The following is a 13788-nucleotide window of genomic DNA, read 5'->3' as shown; positions in this document are numbered from 1 at the left end:
TACTTTATTTGAACATTGTTTTCTTATATTTAATGAATGCATCCAGACTATAACTTCCTGTATCTTGTTCCATTTCTTTAAGTGTAGATATGTCTTCTAAGTGTTAGTTATAATTTTAAGTGCTGAATTTTTCCTAGAAAACAAATTTAAATGTATTTCATTTGTTTTAGGTGGTGCAACTCATCAGCACAGAGATACTGCCGTATGCTAATTTTATTCCCAAGGAATTTGTTGGTCAGATAATGACTATGCTTAATAAAGGTTCAATACATTCTCAGTCATCCTCATTTACGGGTATGTTACCTGAATTATAAACAAAAGATAAGAAGAGTGTAAAAATCGTGTGGAAGGCAAATTAAAATGTGCATATTACAATACCGATTTTACCAAAGATTTTAAACTGCATGTAGTACTCATTCACCAATATCATGAATAAATTCCCAGCCCACAGAGGTGATCTCAAATACTATAATTTCTTAATCTATGGGATAACTTTCATGCTATGAGGAATGTATAGTATCCTGTTTGTTTGCCACTTTCTGGTAATAATTCTGCATTTTGGAGTAAATATCTTGTTTAAGGATGCACTCTTGTCTCTTTGTACTTACCTAGGCTTTGAGTCTTTTTTTTTAAACTGTCTTCCTCCACTTCCCACTCACTTTGGTCTCCAGCATGCAAGTTAAAATAGGTACTGGTAATAATTTCAGGCAATTGCAATGCATAAAAAAAAAATCCTGTTCTTTGAGATTGAGTGACTTTGATAAAAACTAAGGGGTGTAACTGACTAGACGTTGCTTTTAGATTAAAGTTTTGTAGCTAAGTTAAAACACTAATTGAAAATATGTAGCTGTTTCTGAATTTTTATGTGCTATTTAAAAATGGCGGTAGGGCTATCTTTTTTCAGAATGTGTGCTTTACAGTATTTGTAAATGTTACCATTTTAAATACTGTAGGTATGATTAAGGCAGCTATTGAAATAAAAAATACAGTATGTTTGCCATACTTGTTTCACTATTAAAGATTATTTTACTTTGACAGAAGCAGAAATAGATATTCGAATGAGAGAAGAATTTTCTAAGATGTGCTTTGAAACACTGCTTCAGTTTTCATTCAGTAATAAAGTCACAACTCCTCAGGAAGGATACATCTCTAGAATGGCACTGTCTGTACTCTTGAAAAGATCACAGGATGTACTGCATCGCTACATAGAAGATGAAAGATTAAGTGGCAAATGTCCTCTTCCACGGTATGTACTGTATTTAAAAAAAAAAAGAGGGGGAGGGCACACCAATATTTTACAGTAGAAAAAAATGTATTTATAATTAAGAATATAATTTGACCAAAAAAAAAAAGTGGTGTTCTTCAGGTAGTGTCAATATGGGTGCTCCACCCTAGGTGCAATATTTCACCTGCCTTCCTCCTTTCGGGAACCACCTTTACCACTTGCAGTGGTCTTGGGAGTCCATCACTATGGACAAGTGGGTTTTGGAGATAATTTCCTCTTATATATGACAACCCTCCTTCTCTGTCCATTTCAGGGACCCTTCCCATGAGAACCTGCTATGGCAGGAAATAGATCCCCTTCTATAGAACCAGTTCCAACACAGCACAGAGGGGAAGGGGTTTTACTCCAGATGTTTTCTGGTCCCAGAAAAGAGACAGCTGGCAGTTGAAGATCCAGCCTAGATTTAAGACTACTCAATACCTTTGTGAAGGCACAAAAATTCAGAATGGTGACACTTGCAACGATAATCCCATCACTGGACCAAGGAGATTAGTTTTCGGCCCTAGACCTTCAGGTTGCATATTTCTGCATTGGAATCCACCCATCCCATAAATGATTCCTATGCTTTACAGTAGGCCAGTACCAATCAATTGCACACACGCAAAATGGGAAATGACTGCCTAGGAAGGAGTACTGCAGAAAAGGACCTTGGGGGTTATAGTGGATCACAAGCTAAATATGAGTCAACAGTATAATACTGTTGCAAAAAAGAAAACTTCATTCTGGGATGTATTAGCAGGTGTGTGGTAAGCAAGCCTAGAAATAATTTTCACTCTACTCCTCACTGATAAGGCCACAACTGGAGTATTGTGTCCAGTTCTTGGAGCTGCATTTCAGGAAAGAAGTGGACAAATTGGAGAAAGTCCAGAGGAGAGCAACAAAAATGATTAAAGGTCTATAAAGGTCTAGAAAATATGACCTATGAGGAAAGACTGAAAAAATTGGTTTTGTCTAGTGGAGGAGAAAAGACTGAGGGGGGGACATAACAGTTTTCAAATACATAAAAGATTGTTATAAGGAGGAGGAGGAGGAAATTTTTTTCTCCTTAACCTTAGGATAGGACAAGAACTAATGGGCTTAAATTGCAGCAAGGGCGGGTTTAGGTTGGATATTAGGAAAATTTCTGTCAGGGTAGTTAAGCACTGTAACAAATTGCTGAGGGGGGTTGTGGAATCTCCTTCATTGGTTTAAGAACAGATTAGACAAACACCTGTTAGGAATGGTCTAGTTATACATAGTCCTGTCCTGAGCGTAAGCGACTGGAATAAATGACCTATTGAGGTCCCTTCCAGTCCTATACTTCCATGATTTTCAGTACAGGGTGCTCCATTTTGGCCTATCATATGCCCCACGGGTCTTTTCAAAGGTCATGTCAGTAATAGTGTCTCACCTCTGCAGGAATGCAATTTTGGTGTTGCCTTACCTAGACGATTGGCTTCTGAAAGGACACTCCTGGGAGGTGACTTCTCAGGCAATGAACTCTTCCTGAAGCAGGTGGTCCACCTTGACCCCTGTGCAAAAGAGCCTTCTTCCCAGTGCACAGGTTTATGTCCCCTTCAGACTTAATCAGTACGATTCCGATCAGCCCTTAGACCCTGGTCAGGAACTGTCTCTGGCTACTGGGGCATATAGTGGCTGGCACTTTCATTATAGATCACTAAGATCACTATAGATCCTTACTTCTGCACTTCTGCCTGCAGAGCTGGGCCCTCAGTCAACAACCGCCACTCTTCACCTCCCAAGCTCTGAAGGCAGCAGCACAGAAGTAAGGATGGCATGGCATGGTATTGCCACCTTTATTTTTGCGCTGCTGCTGGCGAGGTGCTGCTTTCCAAGCTGGGTGCCCAGTGAACAGCCGCTACTCTCCAGCCCCCCAGCTGTGAAGGCAGCACAGAAGTAAGGGTGGCAGTACCACGATCCCCCTAAAATAATCTTGTTGGACCCCGCCTGCAACTCCCTTTTGGGTCAAGACCCCCAGTTTGCAAAACGCTGGTCTCCCCCCATGAAATCTGTACAGTATAGGGTAAAAGCTCACAGAGGCCAAATTTCACAGTCTGTGGTGCATTTTTCATGGCCATGAATTTGGTAGGGCCCTATAGCTCGCACATGACTGCTTATGCCTTTAAGGGTAGTTCAGGATGGTTTATTCGCTTAGCAGACACAGTCTCAACGTTTTGCGTTCCATACCCAGTTCTGTATAGTTGGTGGAAATCCCCTCACAACTTATGTGCGGGAGTCCCCTTCATCTGTCCTCCCTCCAATGACTGTCATAACGACAGGTGCTTCCCTGTTGGGATGGCGTGCGCATCTAGGCTCCAAACAGTTCAGAGTAGGTGGACGCCTCAAGAAACTTCTCTGCATATCTTCCTCCTGGAACTCAGTGTTACCCTGGAAACACAATTTAGGTATCCCCCCAGTAGCTCACCCAGTGACCTCTCTAGGGTTTACCAAAGGCTCCCTCAAAACAACCCACCTATTAACCATCAGGTATGAGTCTCCAGGATGGCTAAAGCAATACCTGGACAACATGGATACAGACTTCTGATAAATGATTGACCCAGGTAGTATCTTTCCAAAACAAGTCACCCTTTTATTGGTGCAAACACAAATCCTTAACACAGTAACACAAATCCCCAACTCAACAGGCTAAAGCACCCCCCAAAACTACATTACCACACAGTTTGACGTGATGCTAAGTGGCTGCACCCTGCTTATGGTTATCGGTCATTCACAGGCCGCTGACAGTTCCTGGTAACTGTCTTTAGATTATTCCTTTCTGATCTTCTGCTCTTCTGCTCCTGGTCTTTTCCCTCTTTACTGAACTGCTCCTGGTCTTTTCCCTCTACTGGACTGAATGGACTGTACCAAACAGGCAAAGCAAACAAACAGAACACTGATGTCCTCTGTACCTCTCCTTATAACCTCTTCTGACAGGCTTGATTGACATGTTGTTTTGCTTGCTTTTCCTAATATCTTTTTGTCAGAACTCTCCAGAGCAACATACCACTTATTTCTAAAATACCTGGCTTCATGATCAACAATTAACTCATTACTTGCCATTTTGCAACATAGTTTATAATGTACCTAGTCTTATGATCAACAACTGCTTCATTTCAGGTTGTCCATATCACTTTGCAACATTGTCTCTAATGTACCCAGAAGGTGCCCAGCCTCCTGGTCAATGTTATCTCATCACTGTTTTCCCTGTCAACTTCTCCCCTGCCAATTTCAGTACTACATGACCTACAGATTTTCATCTAATAATGGAGTGACTCTTGCTTATTCAAAATGGAGGCCTGAGATACAAGATGGAGTCTGGGGCCTTCAAAAAGGGGTTTCTCTGGTATCAAGGGCAGGCAGATGCACATGTCTCCAGTTTCCTGCCACTAATTAGAGGCAAAAACATAAAGATCATGACTGACAACGTGTCATAAATGTTTTATATAAACCAGCAAGGAAGAGCAAGATCCCCCTTCCTTGTGCTGAAGCTATAAAGCTTTGGTATTGGAGTATATTAAATCAAATTTTTATCACAAAATACCTTCCAGGAGTTTAGCATGTGACCGCAGACAGACTCAACAGGCATTTCTCTCAAGACCATGAGTGGGGGATAGATTCAACCGTACTTCACCACATATTCTTCCAATGGGGTACTCCTCAGATAGACTTTTTCATCCCAGCAATAAACAGGAAATGCACCCAGTTTTGCTCCAGATCTGGTCTGCGTCATTGATCCCTGGGGGATGCCTTTCACCTCCAGTGGTCGCCGGGTCTTCCGTATACATTCCCCCCAACTCCTCCAATATCCAGAGTCCTACTCAAAATAAAAAGGGACAAGGCCAGAGTTGATAAACATGGTTTCCTTATCTGATACAGATGACCGTGTTCTCCCCAATTGCTCTTCATGCCACTCCTCCTCTTGCCTTTTAGAAGAGTGGGATGATCCTTCACCCCGTCTTAGAATCCTTCACCTCAAAGCCTGGGCATAGAAATTGCCTATTCACAGCCAGTAAAAAGGGGGTTACTGCACAGCAAAAAACAGTCTACACCCTGCACTTACAAAAATGGACAATATTTGCTCATTGGTGCGATCTCAAACACATTGCACCAATAACCTCATCGCTGCCAGACATACTGAATTACATTCTAGAACTACAGACCTCAGGATTATCACTGAGTTCCATTAGAGTTCATCTGGCAGCCATCCTCCAATGGAAGGTTACGCTGTATTTGCCCACCCAACGACAATGAGGTTCCTCAAAGGCCTGTGCAACCTTTTTCTGCCAATTAAATGCCCTACTACAGTTCAGGACCTCAGTTTGATTCTTAAATGCTTTACAAGACTGAACCTATGGCTGCCTGCTCACAACTCTGTTTATCGGCGAAATTGGCATTTCTGATTGCCATCACATCGGCTCGCTGAATGGGGGAAATGGGGCTTTTATGGCATACTCCCCATATTTTTCATACTCTCCATTTTATGGCACAGTACTCATAATTTTCAGAGACAATGTTACATTATGACCATACCCCAAGTTTTTGCCAAAAGTACCTTCTGATTTCCATATTAATCAGCCTATTCACCTCCGTGTATTTTACTATAAACCTCACCAGATAAGAGGGAGGCATTGCTCCACACACTTGATGTCAGGAGCGCCCTTGCCTTCTACCTTGATAGGACTAAACATTTCAGGAAGACCTCAGATTTTTGTCTTGCTCTCAGACAGAGCAAAAGGAGGTGCAGTCTTTAAAGAGAGGCTCTCTAGCTTGATAACTGACTGTATTAGTAACTGCTACCAATCTCATAATCTTGAAGCACCTACTGACTTACAAACTCACTCTGAAATCTATTTCCACCTCCACAGCCTTTCTTAAGAATGTTCCTATCATTGAAATGTATTAAGCCTCAACACTGGCTTCTGTGCATACATTCGCTGACCGCTATGCTATTCACAACTCTGCTTCTGATAGTGTTTGGCTCAGCAGTACTTTCTTTCACACTGAATTAGACTCCAAAGCCGCCTCTTCCTTAAAAGGGTACTTCTCTGTAGTCACCTAGAGTGGAGAACCAATAGGAACACTACTCAAAGAAGAAGAAGAAGAAGAAATGGTTACTTATCCTGTACAGTAACTGCAGTTCTTCGAGATGTCTGACCCGATGGTGCTCCAGTACCCACCCTCCTGCTCTGCTTCAGTTACCTGTCATGGGGCTTTACAGTAGAGAAGGAATTGACGATGGTTAGCCTGTGCAGTGCTATATAGCAACGCCATGGAACACAAGGTGGAGTAACATGCATGTTCAGGCTGAACAGACACTGCTATGAAAAATCTCCCATGGAAGTACGAGGGGCACAAATGCTGCTAGAGTGGGCACATAGAGAGACACATCTCAAAGAAATGCAGTTACTGCACAGGGTGAGTTACCATTTCTTATGGAAGAATGTGTAAGGGCAGGGAGTTCCAGATCAAATGCCAAATTTGGGAAGGCTGTTGATTGGAAGGGCCTTTAAGAAGCAGTTATCCTCAGGACTATTGCCCAGAGTTCAGGAGTGCAACGTATAGTAGTACAACTGTATTTCATTGTCTCTGAAAAGTTTCTGTAACCATCTCTTCCTTTATTTCTAGCAGAGCTATTGATAGGTTGATGAGAAAATAATAAAATTCCTAAAAATAAAACAAAATAATAGCAGAGTAGTGATATTCTGAAGCATTAGTCAGACTGTAGTTGTTGTTGAAATAGAAAACTGAACATAAATATATGGTAACATTTTTAAAAGCACTTAAATAACTTAGGCATCTCAGTTCCATTTAAAAGCTTTTGAAAATTTTATCCATTGAGTACATGATTGAATAAATGACTTCTGTGGGACTACTTATATGCTTGAAGTTAAGCACATATATTAGTGTTTGCATGATTGAGGCCTATGTATTGACATGATTTCAAAAGATTAAATATAAATTGGTCACACTTATGTGGGGAAATTACATCAGTTAAAGATGAATGTTATTTACAGCATTAAATAACCTTGGTTTCACTGGGTTGCGTCTCAAAGGCTTTATTGTTCAAAATTTGTTTTTGTATTTGCTATATAAAAGTCAACAGAAAAATCATATTCTGGGAAACATTTTTTGAAATTGTACAGTTGATAGTTTATATATTTTCCCCTTGTAGGCAGCAAGTAACAGAAATCATATTCGTTTTAAAAGCTGTCAGTACTCTAATAGATTCCCTTAAGAAAACTCAGCCTGAAAATGGTAAGTTGTTTTAATCAGAAGTCTAAACAAAATTGTGTATGTAATATGTTTGTGCAAAAAATATATTAAAAGCACTATTTCCAAGAAAAGTATCATCCATAAGAATCTTAATTTGCCCTTTCATGTTTGTGTAGGTGCCGAGTAGAAATTTTTAAAACATCTCTTTAACAGGTCCATCAGCCTACATAAATAAAATAATAATAATATCTAACTCTTAATATATTGCTTTTCATAGTCACTCTCACAGCACTTTACAAAAGAGTATCACTATAGTATCACTAGAGAAGAAAGCTTCCAGCTGAGGTACCAATGCCCTTTCTTAATCCAAAACATTTTTTGGTAAATAATTACTATAAAATATAAGATCTTAGAGTGAAATTTTCTTTATCTTTGTATCTTTTCTTTATCTCCCATTGTAGTCTACATTAATCTGGCTAAATCCTTGTTTACTCAGACCATATTCTATTCAGTTTTAAAGCTCTCATTCACTATTAGGTCCATTAAGATTAAGATAGTCATTTATGTAAAGTGATAGGGATGAGTGTACTTTTCTAAAGATACTGTCTGTGTAATACTTTTACTTCAGAGTGTTGGCTCCCTAATGCTGCACAAGCAGAACTCCTTTAGCTTTTAGAACATTTTTGGTCCTTATGGGCAGTGTTCACCAGTATTCTTAACTGTTGCTCTTGGAAAACTTATATCCAGTTCATTCTTGACCATAGTCAATTAAAGAATGTTCATCAAGAGCTGTGCTTCTCCTGCTACCACTCAGCACCACTCGACTTCTTTACTTTGCTGCTTCACTGAGTCTTTCTTCTGTTTTTCTCATTTGCCTTCCATTCAGTTTAGCGTTTTAAATATAACTTTTTACTTCTGTGACTCCTCACACTATCCTCAGACACAAGAGTGTCAGTCATCTCTCAACCTCTGAGCCCCATTAGGTCATTTTCTGTGCACTCTCAGCTCTTTTGTATTGGTACAAATCTTTAATTCCTAGAGTATGTCTACACTACAAAATTAGGTCGATTTTATAGAAGTCCATTTTTTAGAATTCGATTTTATACAGTCTATTGCATATGTCCACACTAAGCGCAGTAAGTCGGTGGAGTGGCTAGCATTGTGAGTAGCTATCCCACAGTTCCTGCAGTCTCCGCTGCCTATTGGAATTCTGGGTTAAGCTCCCAATGCCTGATGGAGCAAAAACTTTGTCGCGGGTGGTTTTGGGTACATGTTGTCAGATCCCCGTCCCTCCCTCCATCCATGAAAGCAACAGCAGACAATCATTTCGCGCCTTTTTTCCAGGGTCCTGTCTGCTGGACCCACTCAGCCCACTGCCTGCCTGGATGATCGGAACCCCAGGCAGACAGCGGGCTGAGTGGGGCCGACGGACGGAGCCCCAGACTGGCAGCGGGGTCTGGGACTTTGTCCACCAGTTCCTGCCAGCCGGGGTCCCACTCAGCTGGCAGACCTCGGTGAGGTCAATCAGGAGTGCCTGGACAGACATGGCTATCTTCCTCTTAGAGTACCGAATGGGAATGACTCCAGGTCATTCTCTTTAAGTTTCATCTCATGGAGATTTAGTTCTGCCTGGAATATCATGCGAGCTGGAGGCTTCTGCCTCAGGCTGCTCTCCCAGCCGGCATTACTGCGTGGTTGCAGCTACCCCAGCCCTGCCCCTTGCTCCCATGGCTCATGAAGCCTGGACAGTAGTAAGGAGCAGTTCAACTTGTGGAATGACAAATCCAGAACGAAGGATTGCACTCTATGGGCCACGTTTAGATTATTTCAGAGTCCTAGATAGCATTTAGTCCCTATAAAAGGCTTCATGAAAATTTTCCCCCACCCCTAACAAAAATGTTAATTTATCAGAGCAGCTGAAAAGGTAAGGAACCCGGGACTATAACTTAGAGAGAGCTTCCGTATTATTTAACTCATAATTGATATAATTCAAAGTAAAATTTCACAGCGTGGTCTGTTCTAAGACTAAAAATGCAAGAGGGGAATCAGAAAAAGGAACAGTGGCCTGTTTCCGCCCAGTTTCGAACTGGGGAAGTTTCACATGTTAGGGGAATGTGGTGATCACTACACTAAGGGGCTTTCACATCTTAGGTGAACATGATAAACACTACACTACGAGGCTTCTCTTTTTTTGCCACAGACTTTGCCGAATGCACAGCAATGTTTTCTCTAGCTACAGAAGCTACCTAATGCAATGTCTCTATCTATGGCCTTCCTGCTCACAAAGCGGTCATGCCCCCGCCCAAGGCTGACACAGCACCGAGTGCATGTAACACAGCAACCTGGCTCGGGCAGGATCGCTAGCGAGGGCATGATACTTTTGCCGTTAAGCAAACACAGCAATTCATTCCTGGCCTCTGCCACTGAATGCCTCCATGCATTATGCTGTGCCCTATCAGTGCGGGAGGACTGCATGAGCTTGGAAAATATGTCATCGCCAGTGCAGTTTTTTCGCCTTCTAATCTGCGATAACCTCAGGGACGGAGATGATGGGGGAGCGTAGAAACATTCTGGGGGGACTACATGGTCAACTGTGCTGCTGAGTTCACCATGCTGGCCAAACAGGAAATGAAATTCAAAAGTTCTCAGGGCTTTTCCTGTGTACCTGGCTAGTGCATCTGAGTTCAAAGTGCTATCCAGAGCGGTCACAATGGAGCACTCTGGGATACCTCGTGGAGGCCAATACCGTCGAATTGCGTCCACACTATCCCAAATTCGAACCGGCAGTGTCGATTTCAGCGCTAATCCCCTCGTCGGGGAGGAGTACAGAAATAGATTTTAAGAGCCTTTTAAGTCAACAAAAATGGCTTCGTCGTGTGGACAGGTGCAGGGTTAAATCAATCTAACGCTGCTAAATTCGACCTAAACTCATAGTGTAGACCAGGGCCTAGATTCTGTGCCGAGTGCACTATTTTCTTTGTGCATAAGCAGTTTGCCAGAGCTGCTGCTTAATCCCCCTGAGGAAAAATTAACACTCCTTAGAATCAGGTTACTCTTGACTCTTCAGTTTTTAACTATTGTATTCCAAAATCAAAAGTAAAACTTCATGCTGTTGGAAAAAACTTTCTTAGGACAGGGAGCTAAAAATAGACCACAAACTAAACAAGGCATATAGTTTAAAACTCCAATTTGTTGAACTGGATGAGAAGTACTACACGAATGTGTTGTGCTGTCCTTTCATGCCCTCTGCTGTCTCTATTCTTGCATTCAAGAAGGGTTCTGAAATTGACAAGAGGCGTGGTTCCTGAAAAGCTTCAAAAAGACTGCTGCAGCTATCACTTTGGATGGCTAATAGTCTTTATTTTCCTCTCTTACCCAAATCAGAAGCACATTTTTAACTGTCACTTTTCAAGGAGGCTCACATTTTTTTCAGGCATGACCACGTTCCTTAAAGGGCTGCTTGAAAATCCCTTAAAAATGTCTCTACTTTTTTTTAGCAGAAACAGAAGAGAAAAATACAAAACTAAGAGAGCTTTCAACAAGAATAGAATGGAGACTGCTAAAAAGCTGCTGCTTTTTGCCAACTCTGGAAGTCTAAAATCATACATAAATTTCCTGCGGTGCATTACTGTCTCTGAAATAAAGTGCAAAATAAGAGCAAAATATGGTAGATTCCACTTAATAGCAATCCTGATATTAACAACTTCCCTAGTTAATAGCAACATTTTGCCAGGAACCAGTCCCATCACATTGACTTAATGGAGTTCAAATAGTGGCAACTGCATGACACTATTGAGAACTTTTTTTCTGGAAGAAAGGTCCCAGCCACAGGCAGGTTTGTGGGACTTCCACAGGGGAAAGAAGCACTAGGATGTGCCTTTCCTGGCTGCAGCCCCACAAACCCAACTGCAGCCAAAGACCAGCTGCCAGCAAAGGAGGTAAAGGACTAGGGTGCCTGTATCTCCTGCCAAAGTCCCAGCACTGTGGGCTGGGAGGGGAGGTTGTGGGCAGATTAGCAGCAGGATTGGGGGCTGCATCCCTGATGCTGGGGCTTTCCACAGGGAATGGTGGTACTGGGGACACGCAGAGCTGCGTGGTATCTCTCCATGAACTCTCCAGGTTGCACCCGCGTGTCCCAGCACTTCCTTTCTTGGCCACAGCCCCACAAACCTGCCTTCCGCTTGTTGGCAACTTCTGGATAATGGAAACTTTTGTTGGAAACCAAGAGTCTGTTAATAAGCGGAATCCACTGTATCTGAGATTTTCTATCCAGTTTATGATCCTAAAGGATAGCATGCATTACATTAAACCCTGGAGACCTACTAACCTGAAAATGCTTCATCTTTATATAGTAGATGGTTAACTTGTGTACAAAGCCACAACATAACTTCATTGTCTGTCAGCTCTTCCTTTGTGAGGCAGGTTAGTCATCTTTGTGTATCTACCCCATCCCTTATAAATAGGTTCTTCTTAGAGTAGTTGTCCCTATGGGTGTGCGAGTGTTTGGTAGCACACTTCGGGTGTGTGAGTGTTTTGGTAGCAGTGTCCGCCCCTGCGCCTAATATGTCCTTGTGCTCCAGTCTGAAACCTGCTGCCGCTCCAGTTTTTTCCTCAGCAGCCTGTGCTAGAGACAGAGTTTTGTGGTGTCAGTTAACTTCAGATTAGCTAGCTTGCTTGCTGGTTTTTTTTATTTTATTTTACTTCAACTTTTTAATGTAATGTTTATTAATTCCCCACACACAAACTACAACAAGAGCCTATCTGCAGCTTGTGGGCCATATGCAGCCTGTACATTTGTAAGATCTCATGCCAGACTGCATTCCCAATGCCTTCAAGCCTGGCTCAAGCACAGCTTGTCCAAGAGGGGGGTCTATCTCTGAGTTCTCAACTCTCTGTGAGTGAAAGGATCCCTGTAAGGTATGCTTGTATTCACCCCCCAACAAGGACCATCATTACAGATGCCTCTCTGTTAGGCTGGTGATCTCCTGGCACAAGGCAGATGGACCCATTAGGAGTCTGCTCTTCACATCAATCTATTTGAGCTCAGAGCAGTTCAATATAAGTGCAGTCATTTTTTACCCAAAATCAAGTCACTCAGAAGAGGACATGATCAACAACAGAGCTACCATATTTTATGTAAACTGCTGAGGGGGAGCACAATCCCAATCTTTGTGCACAGAAGCAATGAAATTTGGAACTGGTGCATAACCCACCAAATCAACATCTCAGTGGCATTTCTATCAGGTCTGCAAAGCATCATAGAAGAAACACTGAACAGACATTTCTGTGAGAACTACAAATCCTGTGAGCTATCCTATCCTACAGGTAGTGCTCACCTAGGGCTGTCCAGGGATAGACTTCTTCCTGATGCCATACAACAAGAAATTCCCACAATTTTGCTGGATGGGGGGGATGCCACCATAACTCATTAGGAGATGCCTTCTTCACTCCTTGGCCACTAAAGGTATGTCTACACTGCAATTAAAAACCCGTAGCTAGCCCAGGCCAGCTGACTCGGGTTCACGGGTGTTGGGCTAAGGAGCTGTTTAATTGCGGTGTAGACATTCGGGCTTGGGCTGGATACTGAGGTCTAGGACACGGCAAGGTGGGAAAGCGCTTCACCATGTTTTAGAAAATGAATATTCATCAGCTACTTTACAATTCAGAATCACCAACTACCAGACATTAATGGCGAAGTACAACCATGCAAATTATGCCAGGCTGAACTCCTTTATTGAATATCTACCAGCAGAACACAGAGCGATTTCAGGCAATTATTGCAGAAGGCCAACTGCTTGCCATACCATCTCTGCAGGCCTCTCTTGACACTGCTGATACTGCCGTTCAGTCTGTTTCTATGGCAGTAGTTTTGAAGAGGACCTCCTGGTTTCAGCTCTCAAGATTTCTAAAGGAGGTCCAGAATATGATTGAAGATATCCCTTTTTTTGGTACTAAACTGTTCACTGACAGCACAGGATGAGTGCACACATTAAAGGAATCAAAGGGCCGCTTTACATTTTCTCTGGGGATCTATACATGTACCCAAAGGAGAGAGTTTTTAGTAAGTCCCAGACAGCACAGAGATCCTGCCCCATTCAATTCCCAGACGCCACATGAACTTCAGTGCAAGAGACACAGGCTCCAGAGGAGAAAATCACCCATTTCCCAATCTTCCACTTCATAGCACCAATTTTGACAGGGTGGTTGAGGTCCTGAGCTGCTGTCCCCTTTTCATACCAACTGCAATGTTTCTCCTTCCTTCATCCCTTTGGAAACCGCCAAGTGATAGA

General features: G+C 42.3%; 1 protein-coding gene across 8 annotated transcripts in view; it reads left to right on the top strand.

Annotated features, from left to right (window-relative positions):
* The window catches only part of MON2 (MON2 homolog, regulator of endosome-to-Golgi trafficking), a 163172-nt gene that overhangs the window by 140725 nt on the left and 8659 nt on the right, over nucleotides 1–13788 (top strand). For all 8 annotated transcript variants that reach the window (XM_039503322.1, XM_039503312.1, XM_039503343.1 and 5 more), the window contains 3 exons: nucleotides 171–294; nucleotides 1039–1246; nucleotides 7458–7540. In XM_039503322.1, coding sequence (XP_039359256.1) covers nucleotides 171–294; nucleotides 1039–1246; nucleotides 7458–7540 — 415 coding nt within the window. The remainder of the gene's footprint in view (nucleotides 1–170; nucleotides 295–1038; nucleotides 1247–7457; nucleotides 7541–13788) is intronic.

This window comes from Mauremys reevesii, linkage group 1, assembly GCF_016161935.1.
Source record: "Mauremys reevesii isolate NIE-2019 linkage group 1, ASM1616193v1, whole genome shotgun sequence".
Lineage (NCBI taxonomy): Eukaryota > Metazoa > Chordata > Testudines > Geoemydidae > Mauremys > Mauremys reevesii.
This window is presented reverse-complemented; position numbering and strand designations above follow the sequence as displayed.